The following is a 12,304-nucleotide window of genomic DNA, read 5'->3' as shown; positions in this document are numbered from 1 at the left end:
TTGCAAATGTTTAGAACAGTGCCTGACATTCTACCAACCCTAAATGAAGGTTAGTTATTATTACTAATATTACTATTATTAACCCATTATTAGAAGCAATGCATAGAACACTTCTGCTTTATAACTGTTAACACAGTTTTATTCTTTCTCTTTATTTTCAATATTTTAGTAAATATGCAACAATACCTTAAAATTGTCTTAAATGTTAACATTTGCTCATAAGGCTAATCATGTTTTCCATAGGCTAATTAACCATTTTATGTATAAAATTAAAATGTCTGCTTATTATTTTATTTAATAGTAAGGTTAGAAAACTATTACATTTTTAACGTGTAAACTGGTTTTGTGCATATTTTGGATTGAGTGTTTGGTTACATTTTCCCATTCCCTTTCATTTCCTGTGTATTTTTTCTTGAACTGGCTAATGTTCTTCACCAGAAAAACACTGTACAGTGACCAAGAGCCCTGCAATGACTCAGAAGTCAGAGAAGGGGAAGGGAGGAGAGTGAGGGGTATGTGGAGCGCTTACATCTTGGCCTTAGGCTGCTATGGTTCTCCTGCTCTGTGCCTCAGAGGCTGGACTCTTATGCTTCAAACTTCCAGAGTAGTCCTCCACTTGTTTTCCACTTTTCACTTAAAATGTCCTTGTTTCAACTACTTCATAGCTTTTCAATCTCACTGGCCATGCCCACATTCTTCAAAGACATGTGTTCTGTTTCTTACTGAGTTCATGAACCGGAAAGAACTGCAACCACGAGTGTTGCTGAACATCACCCAACTGGCCAGTGAGCTCTTGTTGAGTCAAACTCACATCCGATAAGGAGAAGCTGTTATAGATTTGTTTTCCCATAGTTTTTGCCTTCTTCCATCCTTTTATCTGACTGAGCAAGAAACATGGTTAAAATCTTAAGAAGCTGGACAACAGATCGCACACATAATCCTTTAAGACCCTGTCTCAGATGAGCAGCAACCTGGCCAGTCATTCGTTTACTCATTCATTCATTTGCTTTTCAGAAAACTTTGGATATTTATTATATGTCAACATCCATGTTTGTACCGATGGGACAAAAAATATAAATAAGATAGAAGTCCTGTTCTGAAACATCTCCATGTCAGGAGTCTCCAAGGCCACCCTTAGATTTGGTCATATGATAGGAGGAATCATAAGACTCAGCTGTGATTTGTTACAGCAAAAGGATACAAAGCAAAATTCATAAAAGGAAAAGGCACTTGGGGCATTTTTAATGTCTGGGGAAAGCAGGGCAGGTTTGCAAGAGCACTCTCCAGTGGGAGTGCAGAGGAAGCATTTACTTCCACCAGCAACCAGTTGTGACAACACATGTGAAATACTGTCAACCAGGGAAGTTCATTAGAAACTCAGTGCCCAACGTTTTTATTGGGAACTGTTCACATAACCACCTTCTGTCTACCGTGTACCAAAATTCCAGACTCCCAAAAGGAAGGCAGGTTGTCAGCATAAACAGTATTGTTTGCCCAGGCAGTATAGCCACGGTGAGCCACTCTTATCTGTTAGGGGATGGTGGGGACTCTCCCCAAATCTTAGTTCCCAGGCACCAGCCAAGGGCCGACCTTGCAAACAAGATTTTCTAAGGATAGCAGTCTCAGGCCTGCTGTGTTAACTCTTTTCTGCACAATCTCACACTGAAGTGGGGATAGTTGGAAGTGTTTAAAGAGTCAGGTGAAAAGAGTTATTGGATTACAGAAGAAAACTCAATGAGCCCTGCCTGGAGGAGTCAAGGGAGGCTCCATTTACCAAGACAATATTTGAACTGGATCTTGAAGGAGTTGCGAGATTTCCCAAAGCCCTGGAGTGAGGAAGGGCTTTCTGCCATGAAAAGGTATTCACTGCAGGTAAAGAGATGATTGAGAAATTCTGTGTGGTGGGAGCATAGAGCATGATGGGGGAGGCAGAGACAGGGAAGAGTGGTTAGAACAAGAGCATGAGGTGTTTTATAGTTTTGTTGGGTGGTAAGGAACCTTAGAGGTTTTAATCAGAAGAGAGAAGTGAATAAATCTGAAAGGTATCTCTGATAGCAGATGGAGAAAAGGTTGGAGAAGGTAGAGTTTGAAGAAAGTAAGACCATGTAGGAGGCAAGAGATGATGAAGACATGACCTGCGGTAGGACTAGAGCACGGGGCAGTGGTCCTCAACCAGGGGGCACAAAGAATCACGTGGGAAGCTTAACAAGAAAATGATGTCCAGGTCCCAGTCAAACCCTTTAATGTCTCTCGACAAAACATTCTGTCTGCTTTCTCTTCTGTAGCTATCTTACTCCGTAATGCTATCAGTCAAAACCTCCAAGTCCACTACATAGACAGTTCATTATTGGACAGAACCAAGAATATAACCATTTGTATGGAATTTCCTCTTCATTTCCGTAATAAACTGAGATGTGAAGCCATATGGCAGTCTACCTTAGCCAAATAATTTTATCTATTGTCAGATGAATCTAGCCGGTAAATCTATTTGCCGTAAAAAGTCTTAACATTTTTGCAGAGGTTCCACAAGAATGATTTGGTTCATTTGTGAAGTGCAGACCAAAGTGCATGTCAAAAGGTACAGTCATGATGGATCCTCATTACACAAGATGCATGTCAATTTATGTGGTTACTCCTTGGTCATTCGACATATATTGTATGTATGGTTTGTATGCAAGACTCAAGAAATACAGTTAAAGATGCATTCAACTATTAGCTAAATGTAAGGTATTTAAATAAAATCATTAGGATAAGACACATATAAGTGCATCCAACCCAGAACAGCTTTCTTCCCTTTTGTTTTTATTTTAAATGATTTTATTTTATCGTAGATGATAGCACAAAAGAGACTTGCAAGGTTTGCAAAGAATAATATGAAGATGTACATGAGTTTCTTATTTTACTCTCAGATTAACTAGACATTATTGGGTTTCATAATGATGGTCTATTTGAAATGTAATGAAATACCTTCTTCAATAATACTTTATCTGCTATTTTTATCAAATAAAATATCTCAAGAATGTGTTAAGGTCAATTTATATATTAAATATACAAAAATATGTCTTTTTGCTTTCTCTCCTTATATCCAAATGGAAGTCCTTAGATATATTTAATGTTTCCATGAGCTATGTGATTAACAACTATAGCAAAATATGTTGGTGAAAATTATCTTTGAAGGTTTTCCATCAGTGGTTTAATTAACATACAGTGGACAGAAAGCAGACAATCTGTTCAACCAGACTATTCAAAGATCCCTCCTATTGCTTTTGTTTTCACTACAGCTGGGAAGGGATAAATTATATTACATATAGCCCTTCATCTTTCTTCTGAATGATTTGCTTTGATGATGATTTAAAGGATAATTTGAAATATTTTTATGAGTTAGAAAGTCCATGAAGTGCATAGGAGTAATTTACAATGTAGATAACAAGGCTGTGGTTTTGCCAGTTTTTCTCAGTCTTTATTTCTGGAAAACATCCATTTTTGACTTGTTTTATCTTCTCTAAAAATCTTTCTGAAATGGGTTAAAAATCTAAGCCAATTTCATACTTTAGTCTTGATGAACCATGTGCTACTGAATTATGAGCAAATAGGAATGTTTCCTCTATGCATGATTGGGTAGCCTTGCTTACTCATAACCTAACCAGAGAAAAAGAATTAGGTATAAAATAGCAACCCAAAGAAACTTCACAGAGGCTAGGCACTAAAGCTCACAAATTTTCACATTGGAAAACCCTCAGTTCCTTCCTTAGATTTTGTTTACTCTTTACAGTCAGAGCCAGCAAGTGATTGAGTAATCAGTTTACAAAGTTTACTGTAGTAAATTCTAGAAGGAGCAAGCATGTCCATCATGGAGGCAAACTAATCAATGGCTGTAATAGCAATTAATACAACAGTAAAGCGAGCAAAAAAAAAAAAATCATAAAACACTGCTAAAAAGTGAAAAACAAACACCAAAACCCACAGCTGCCTGGGGACTTACCCTTGTAAATGCTAGAGGAAGCATTTATGCTTGTTTTATATGGGAGGCCTACCTGTCTGTTAAGTTCACCTTCCCCAATAATCTAGCTAAAAATGAGTTGGAATGTTCATCACAAAAACAAGAGTTTGACACACTAATCAGACTCCCAAATTTCAACTTAAGTGGTGTTAAAAGATAAACTGAGGCGTATTCAACATTTTAAGAGTTTACCTGACTGAAAATCAATTTCAGTGGGGCAGCACAAACCAGAAGTGGTTAGGAGCACTCCAAGAACCCCAACGAGGGGAGAGATTTTATGGAGAAAAGGCAGAAGAAAACAAGGAAATTATTTGATTGGCTGTAGCTTAAGTGTTTGCCTGATTCAGAAACGTCTAGTTGTAAGTTTGTGACTGGTTGTCCTTAGGTTTTGATTCCTTAACCTTGAGGCAGCTGCAGGCTCTGGTTTGGGTTTGCTCACATAGGCTGCTAAGGTATTAGAGCCACCTCAGTCTGATGGCCTGCTTGTTTAATTAATTTAGCAGCGGGGAATATGGACTTTATCCTCCCTAAGTTTTGAAGCTCCCTCTTAGGGTAAGAAGGCAGGGAGAAAATGAGAAAGGGCAATCAAAGATGAGAACTAGACTTCCTCCGCAGACAGCTCCTCCAGTGTTAGTTACTTCGTCTACTCTGTGCTCTGTGCCAGGACCACAGGGGCTAGTGGTATGTTACTGGCCTAACAGGCATCATGAAAAGTACTATGTTTTGTCCTGCGTTATAAAAATCTAAAAGGATAATGGTACAATTAATATCAGGCAATTAATATCCAATGATAACATCTATTTTAAAGAAACCAACAGTTGCGTTGAAATTCTGTTTTGAAGATTTTAATAAAGACTACTTCTTTGGAGATTTCGGGGTTTTTTTTTTCTTCTGATTTACATTATAAAGAACTGAGAAACCTCTGGCTGGAGACTTTCCCTTTCTGTGATTATTTTTTTAATATTTTTATATCTAGGACTGTTTAATCCATTGGCTACATGATATTTGCTATCTTTCTTATCTGCACTGACATTCTAGTAAGGATCCTATAGATTTTCAGTTGTTCCTACATGATTGTTTGTATTCAGAGAGCCACCACCCCTAGTGCAAGGTGAATGCACAGCTCTAAAGTTTAATCTGAGTATTGTGCTATGAGGCCTTATCTGGTTGTTATAAAACTTTATTGTGTACTTCTGCTGTAAGCTGCCTCATATATTTTTGGTAATGAGGCAGGATATCTAAATAAAGCAAATAAAATTGCTTTATGTAGCTTTGCCTAGAATCATAAGTCTTAGAGCCTGGCACATACTCAGGAAAAGCTGTCTGCTTTTGCAGGTAAGATATTTTCATTTCCATTTGAAATATAGGATAACTAAAGCACAGAGAGTTTTGTAAATTATGCAATATCCCCTATTCAGCAAACCTAACAGAAAGAATTCTACCCCAGGTCTCCTGAATCCTTGTACAGTATTTCTTCCATACTTAATTGTGCCTGGTCCTATCATTTTTGCTCCAAAGAGACTGTCTACAATTTATTCATTCTTTCAGTCAGTCAACAAACATTTATTGAGCATTATTCAATGTCCAGTGGGGACAACACCTTAAAAAAGAAAAATTTTGGGGCCTTCCCTGGTGGTGCAGTGGTTAAGAATCTGCCTGCCAATGCAAGGGACACGGGTTTGAGCCCTGGTCCGGGAAGATCCCACATGCTGCAGAGCAACTAAGCCCATGCGCCACAACTACTGAGCCTGCACCCCAGAGCCACAACTATTGAGCTCGCATGCCACAACTACTGAAGCCTGCATGCCTAGAGCCCGTGTTCCGCAACAAGAGAAGCCATCGCAATGGGAAGCCCGCGCACCTCAACAAAGACCCAATGCAGCCAAAAGTAAATAAATTTATAACAAACAAACAAACAAAAAAAAGAAACATTTTCTGTAAAATACTCATTAGACATACATATTGAACATTTACTGTGTGGAAGGTGGGAGGGGACCATGATCAACCCTCTATGTACCTGAGTTTTTTCCTAGCCTTACAACCAGCTATTCTGTGAATTGAGCACAGTGCTACATTTTCTGGCTCTAGGGCTCCTTTCTGTGGAATTTTTGGCCATTTCCATCTCCATGACTCTTTTAAGCTCTAATATTCTACAAGCCCATGGAAAAGTCTAGATTGCCAACACTGTGGTAGTGCATCACTCTAGACTGTATCCAATAAGGCTTTAGGCAGTGGCAGATCATTTAAATTCACAGTGAAATCAAAGAATAGCCCTCTAGAAGAATGATTAGCATCTTTCTGAGTTCAAAGGGAGATATTTTAGACCATTTGCATGTGATTAGTAGTGGTAGCCTTAACTTGGTTATTAGAGTTCTAAGTAGCTGATTTAATGGTATTATAAGCTTCATTAAATACATTTTTGTTTCTTGGAAGGTTCTTGTATTGATGGGAACCTCACAGCTGTAATTAAATCACTGCTCTCTTAGCCCTTCTTGAACCCATATCCTGCCAGTTATAAAGCCTGTCAATTCGTATCTTTTGGTAATAGTTGCCTAGAGGAGAACTGTTCTTGGTCAGACACTGAATTTCCCATACTTGTGGAACACCTTCCCCTGCTGACCCACTGAAATGAAAGACTAGGAGTAAAGATTAAATCTAATTTTCCCTCCTGTAGTAGCAGGATGAGCTGGGTCCGCAAGGCCAGTCCCTGCAGATGGCTTTAAAATGCCTTTGTGATTTGATCTCCTTGCCTTCCCATCCATTTCTCTAAGTGCCTATCACTGTCATCCTTTACCACCCTGACAAGATTCCAAGGTGAGAACAGCTCAAATGAACAAGAGCATTTGTGATGCCTCCCGAGGACGTGGCTTATTAAATGAGTTCGGCAATGAACCAAGTCTGACTTGTGAGCTACAAGGCAGGTTAGCACATTTGCACGAAGGTCATTCCATGTATTATTTAACCCATTCAAATGCTCTGTTTTCTCTCTGCTGCCCAGCATAATTCACATGAAATAATATAAACTCACAAGTTATTAATGTCTGATTTGTATTTTCAAATGTGCTGGGAATCACTTAGTTTCATTCCTTTGCTTGGATTGTAGTTTGTTTTCTCAGAACAACTAGAGAATGTTTATGAAGTGTGTGTGTGGAGGGCGGGCAAGGAAGGGAATAAAAGTGCATTACTTTAGGGCTGCGCATCTGTTTTAGGGACTCTGCTGGATCTGCACATTAACCACTGTCACGGCTTATCGTGGTGTGTCCTAAAATCGCGTTCTACTCAGAGATATTCACACCAACTCAAAAATATTACAGTTAAACAGATTTCACTGTTATGAGTTAGTTTCCTCTTCTTATGACTAGCAGAATATTTTTCTTCTCTATTAGAAAGCAGGCAAATGATGCATAACAGATGGTAAATCATTATTTTTTTTTTTCAAACAGATTGGCACTATCAGGTTGCTCAGGCCTTCCCGCAAACAGAAGAGGAGGTGGAGTTGGATTCACATGCATTCAGCCACCGGTGGAAAAGGCACTTGGATTCTCTCAAGGCGGTAGACTCAAACCGAGCCAGCCTGGGCCAAGACTCCCCAGAGCCCAGAGGCTTCACAGACCTGCTCCTGGATGATGGGCAGGACAACACCACCCAGATTGAGGTAGGTCAATAATCTGGGTAATTGAAGTGGATTAATAAGTGTATTTCTTATACGGCACCCAACTTCCACATATATATCAATATTTATAAGCTGTCCCTTCGGCTTAATCTGGAACTTTTGGACTTCTATTGTAGAGAATCAATTTAATTCATTAATAAATAATTAATTTGTTAATATTCAAGAATTCAATAAGTAATTATAATTATGTTAAATAAATAAATAACTAATAGCTAAGCCATTTAATCACCCACAAATTCACTTACTCAGGAAACAGACAAACATGGGCTTGGTGTGATGATGACCGTGAGGAGACACAAAGGGAAATACAGTACATCTCCTGCCTGCAAGGAGATAATTGTGTAGCAGCGTCAGAAAGTCTGAACACCATAACCAAATCATCCCTGTGCCACGTGATATGCACAAAAGTATATACAGGCCAGTGTGGCATAGAGGAGGGGGTGATCATCTGCTTGGGATTAGGGGATGGGCTCTTGTCAAAGAGGCCTAGGAGTGGGCATTTAGGCTCGGGCTCGGCAGATTGAGAGGAGCTCACCAGGTTGATAATTTGTCGATGGTAAAAGAGAAGATTGCTGGCAGAACGAGTTACGTCTGCAAAGGCTGAGTCTTAGAACGGCATGGCATGCTGAGGAGTCTTGTATGGTGACCAGCTGTCTCAGTTTACCTGGGACTGAGGGGTTTCCTGGGATGTAGAACTTTCAGTGCTTAAAATGGGGCAGTTCTGGGCAAACTGATGTTTGGTCACTCTATTACTGTACATGATTCTTTGCGATAATTGGAGCCACAAATTGGAAAGAGAAGGACGGTTGGAGGTGGGTTTGGTGAGTAGGGAAGGCTGCTGAAGGCACATTCTAGGCAGATTTTGGGGTTGCCCAGAGGCCTCAAGGGTGGTATTGCGTTGCTTAAGTTTCCATAGTCCTTAGCATTGCAAATCCTAAAATATGATCTTGTTAGTATACTAGATATAACAGATAACAAACAAGTGAATCTTATGGAACTAAGCAAAAACCATTCAAATGAGAACAGAAGCTATTTATTCAGTTTGTTGTAGCAAGGGAGTGAGCCTCTATCACTTGCCTTTGGCAGAGACTCAAAAGCAGGCAGGGGAGTGGGAAAGTTTTTTAGTTAAAAAAAGAGAAGGCTCCAGGTGTGCTCTGATTAGAGGTTGTTGGCATGCAGAAGCTGGAGGTGGGCTAGTCAGAAGCCGAGCATCTCATGTGATTGCGGAACATATATGGCTTCCTGTGGTTGGTCCAGAGTTGGGCATAGGGACAAAAAATAGAGAAACCATCAGTTATTAATCAAGTTCTGGGCCGATTGCTGCCAGGATTGTGTTTTGGCTCCCTGGACTGATTGCTCTAGAGGTTGGGGTCAGAGTTCTGTTGGTATCCATGGTCTGGACATTGTCCGTTTGGATAGTCTCTCAATCTGAAGGTTTAGTTCCTACTATGTCCCAGGTAACAGGTTTCTATTTTAAAGAAACAGGCAGCATCCTTTTTACTGCCCTGAAATACTCATTATTTAGGAAAAGAACTCAACTTCATGAAACAGATATGACATAGTTCTGCAGATGGTATCAAGGCATCATTTTGTTCCCTCATGGTGAGAGGAATCTTCAGATCTGAAGCACAGGCCATTGGGATTCTGTTGATGTGAGAGACCGAAGATTTTCAAAACCCCTCTCCATCTCCTTAGCTGGTTTGTGGCTCTGGTGGTCCCTGGCTGCCCCCGTCAGGCCCTTAACAGACAACAGAGGACGTGCTAGGAGCAGTAGTCATATAATATCTGTAAGAGGCTTTTCTGACTCCTGCAGCGTACCTGCTATTTTGGCAACAGTGTCATGGTAACAGCTCAGAGTAGGCAACACAATTCCTCCCTGGGCTGCTCTTTAGCCAGGATGCAGCATAAAGAAAGGAGAGCTGAACAGAAGCAGAGATGTTTCCTCTCTGCCCAGAACTCGTAACCTATTGAGATTAAAGGGAGAGAACACAGACTCCTAGCACTCCGTGATCTCCATGCAGGATGCTGAATTTTTCTAATCATTTGTAAAATAGAAAATCCTTTTGCTCAGGGATATATTAACACTCCTCAAAATATCAATACAATTCTAGTCGTTAGTATAGCCATGATTTTGTTATTCAGCCCGTTTTTCTCTTTTTCTACCTTAATAGAGGGAGACCATGTCATGTCAGAGATTTTGAATCAGTAAAAAGGAGGAAGGATGATGCAGGGAGCTATTCACTGAGCGCTCACTTGGTGCTAAGAGCTGCCAGGTGCTGTATGGTCATCATCTTGTCTAGTCCCTACATCAGCCAGCTGAGATCTGCATCCCCAGTTTCACTGGCTAATCTCGGTGATTAACATGAGGGTGCTTTCAGATTTAGGTTGAGTATGTTTCCTAAGGTCTCTCATTAATGAGTAAAGGGCTGGCATTCAAACCCAGGACTGCCCAGCTCTCAAGATTTAGCCTTACTACTTGGCTTTGCTTCCTCTAATATAAGGAAAAATAAATGGCTGTTTGATTATGTAATGATTTTGGATAGTTGTGGCACCTGAATATTGATAGAGTAACTTCAGGGTTTCAATCTGGCTGAAAGGGGACTCGTCTTGAAGCTAGATTTCATAACAAGAGGACTGCTTTTATTTTGAGTTTATTTTTATGGGGTGCTGGGGATTGATGGAGATTATTGGGGATCTAGAGTCCCATAAGTCACCCCTCGGCACCACCACTAGTTCTGGAAGCAAAAGCCTACATCTGAAACTTCTCTGTAAAGTTTATTTATCCTGGCCCTTGAAATAGTATTTTTGAAAACCGTTGCATCTCTTTTGGGGAAAATACTTTTTCCCGATTGAGTTAAATGGAAATAAGAAAGAAAGGAAGCAAATGGTTGTAGAGTGATTGCTCTGTGCTGGGCATCGTGACAAGATCTTTCTTATGTTTTAGGAATAGCATTTTGATTTATGTTGCTTAATATAAGCAATGAGCATGAACGACTGTGTATGCTTTTGCCTTTTAGAAGCTTCCAGAGTCGATGTCAGGAATCAGAATTATTTGGCCTGAGAGCCCTGATTGTAGCAGTGGCTGTTAAAATAATTTGTATCCCAGTGAGACTAAAACCACCCAGAATGGCATTCCTGTGCATGTTCTCCCCAACTTCTGCCATCATCTAGACTTTGTATCCCACTTTCACTGAACAAAGACGAAAACAAAAGACAATAGCATATTTACTATTTTGGCACAAATTCATTCTGAAATAAACAAAAGCTGTTATTCTCTTAACTTGGTGACAGTATTTTTTCTGGCTCTGCACAAGAACAGATAATGGAGGGATTGTAAAACTTAGTATCCCAGTTAAAGAATCTTCCAATTGAAGTTTCATTGCTGTTGTCATTGTTTTCTTTTTTTCATATTCTTTTCGTGAAGATATAAAGATGTTTTGAAATAGTTTGTATTTCCTGATGAATAAGTGGGGACTCAACATTTGGCAAGTACCACTGTTGATCTGCATTTTATTTTACATGAGACCTTTATTCTTGTACCTCCTCTGTTCATGTGGATGTATAACCACCTGGGCAAGTCAAAAGAAGAGTACTTCCCCCTGATTAGTAGGTATTAAAAGCAGTCACTAGCATGCTTTTTGTAATTACTTTGGGAATATAAGGGCTTCAGGGACTTTCAGGTTAGATTGAATTCCATTCATGACTTGGCCATGCTTGAGCAGCCTTCAGTGAATTCCATGACCCCAGGGACACATGCATGGATGAGCAGCACATGAATCTCCACCTCGTTGCTGGCTGCCCTTCCGTTTTCTGGGGTGGAGCTCTTGCAGCATCAAGGGCGCCTTATGGGATGGAGAGGGACTGAGCAGTGTTTGGTGAGAATTATTGGTCTTCATAAAGCTGTTTCCTCAGCTTATTCCTGTGTAATGCTGTTGGTAACTTAACAGTTCTTCACTTTACAGAAATCAGTCCTTTCTAACACATGGAACCAAATGTGTGGTTTTTTTCCACTTTTTCACATGCAGTATTTGGAACTTCATATTCCCTCTCTTGGGACAATGAAAATGTTTCTGAAAAGGATTGTCAAGTGTGATTTTTATTTTTTTGGCTTCGATTCAAAAGTACCTGGATAACTTGAAGAAAGGAAGATTAAAAATAGGGTTTATGGATCATATAAGTGTAGCTCCATGATCCAAACTGACTCAGACATTGTGAGCTAGGCCAGCACCTCTCCGGTGATGCAGACGTGGCTAAACTACAGGCCACACTTTGCATTGCAAGGAGTTAGAGCACAGAGCAGATTTAGCTATTAGTTTTGAGGATATAGATTTCTGAAAAATCTTAGATTAAATTGCAGTGCCTACCAACAACATATCTTGTGGATTTCTCATTCTTGTACCAAATAAAAATTGCAGACATATCTAGCATTGTATCATCTATGATCGCATTAAAGTTCATATCTGAGGAAAGTACAGTGGAGAATCGTTAGCAACTATGTGCAATAGAAGTAGCTAAAAGCTACAGATGCACTGTGTTTCCACTAAATGCATGTGTAAAAACTTTTTTTGATCATCTGCTGCGGCACACTGCCAGTTGTATCTGTATCATATTGTCACAAATTCTATAATATA

General features: G+C 39.8%; 1 protein-coding gene across 2 annotated transcripts in view; it reads left to right on the top strand.

Moving 5' to 3' along the window:
• The window catches only part of PLXDC2 (plexin domain containing 2), a 419,623-nt gene that overhangs the window by 160,590 nt on the left and 246,729 nt on the right, over positions 1–12,304 (top strand). For both annotated transcript variants that reach the window (XM_061178854.1, XM_061178848.1), the window contains exon 3: positions 7,444–7,655. In XM_061178854.1, the coding sequence (XP_061034837.1) occupies positions 7,444–7,655 (212 nt within the window). The remainder of the gene's footprint in view (positions 1–7,443; positions 7,656–12,304) is intronic.

The sequence above is a fragment of the Eubalaena glacialis genome, chromosome 2 (assembly GCF_028564815.1).
Source record: "Eubalaena glacialis isolate mEubGla1 chromosome 2, mEubGla1.1.hap2.+ XY, whole genome shotgun sequence".
NCBI lineage: Eukaryota > Metazoa > Chordata > Mammalia > Artiodactyla > Balaenidae > Eubalaena > Eubalaena glacialis.
This window is presented reverse-complemented; position numbering and strand designations above follow the sequence as displayed.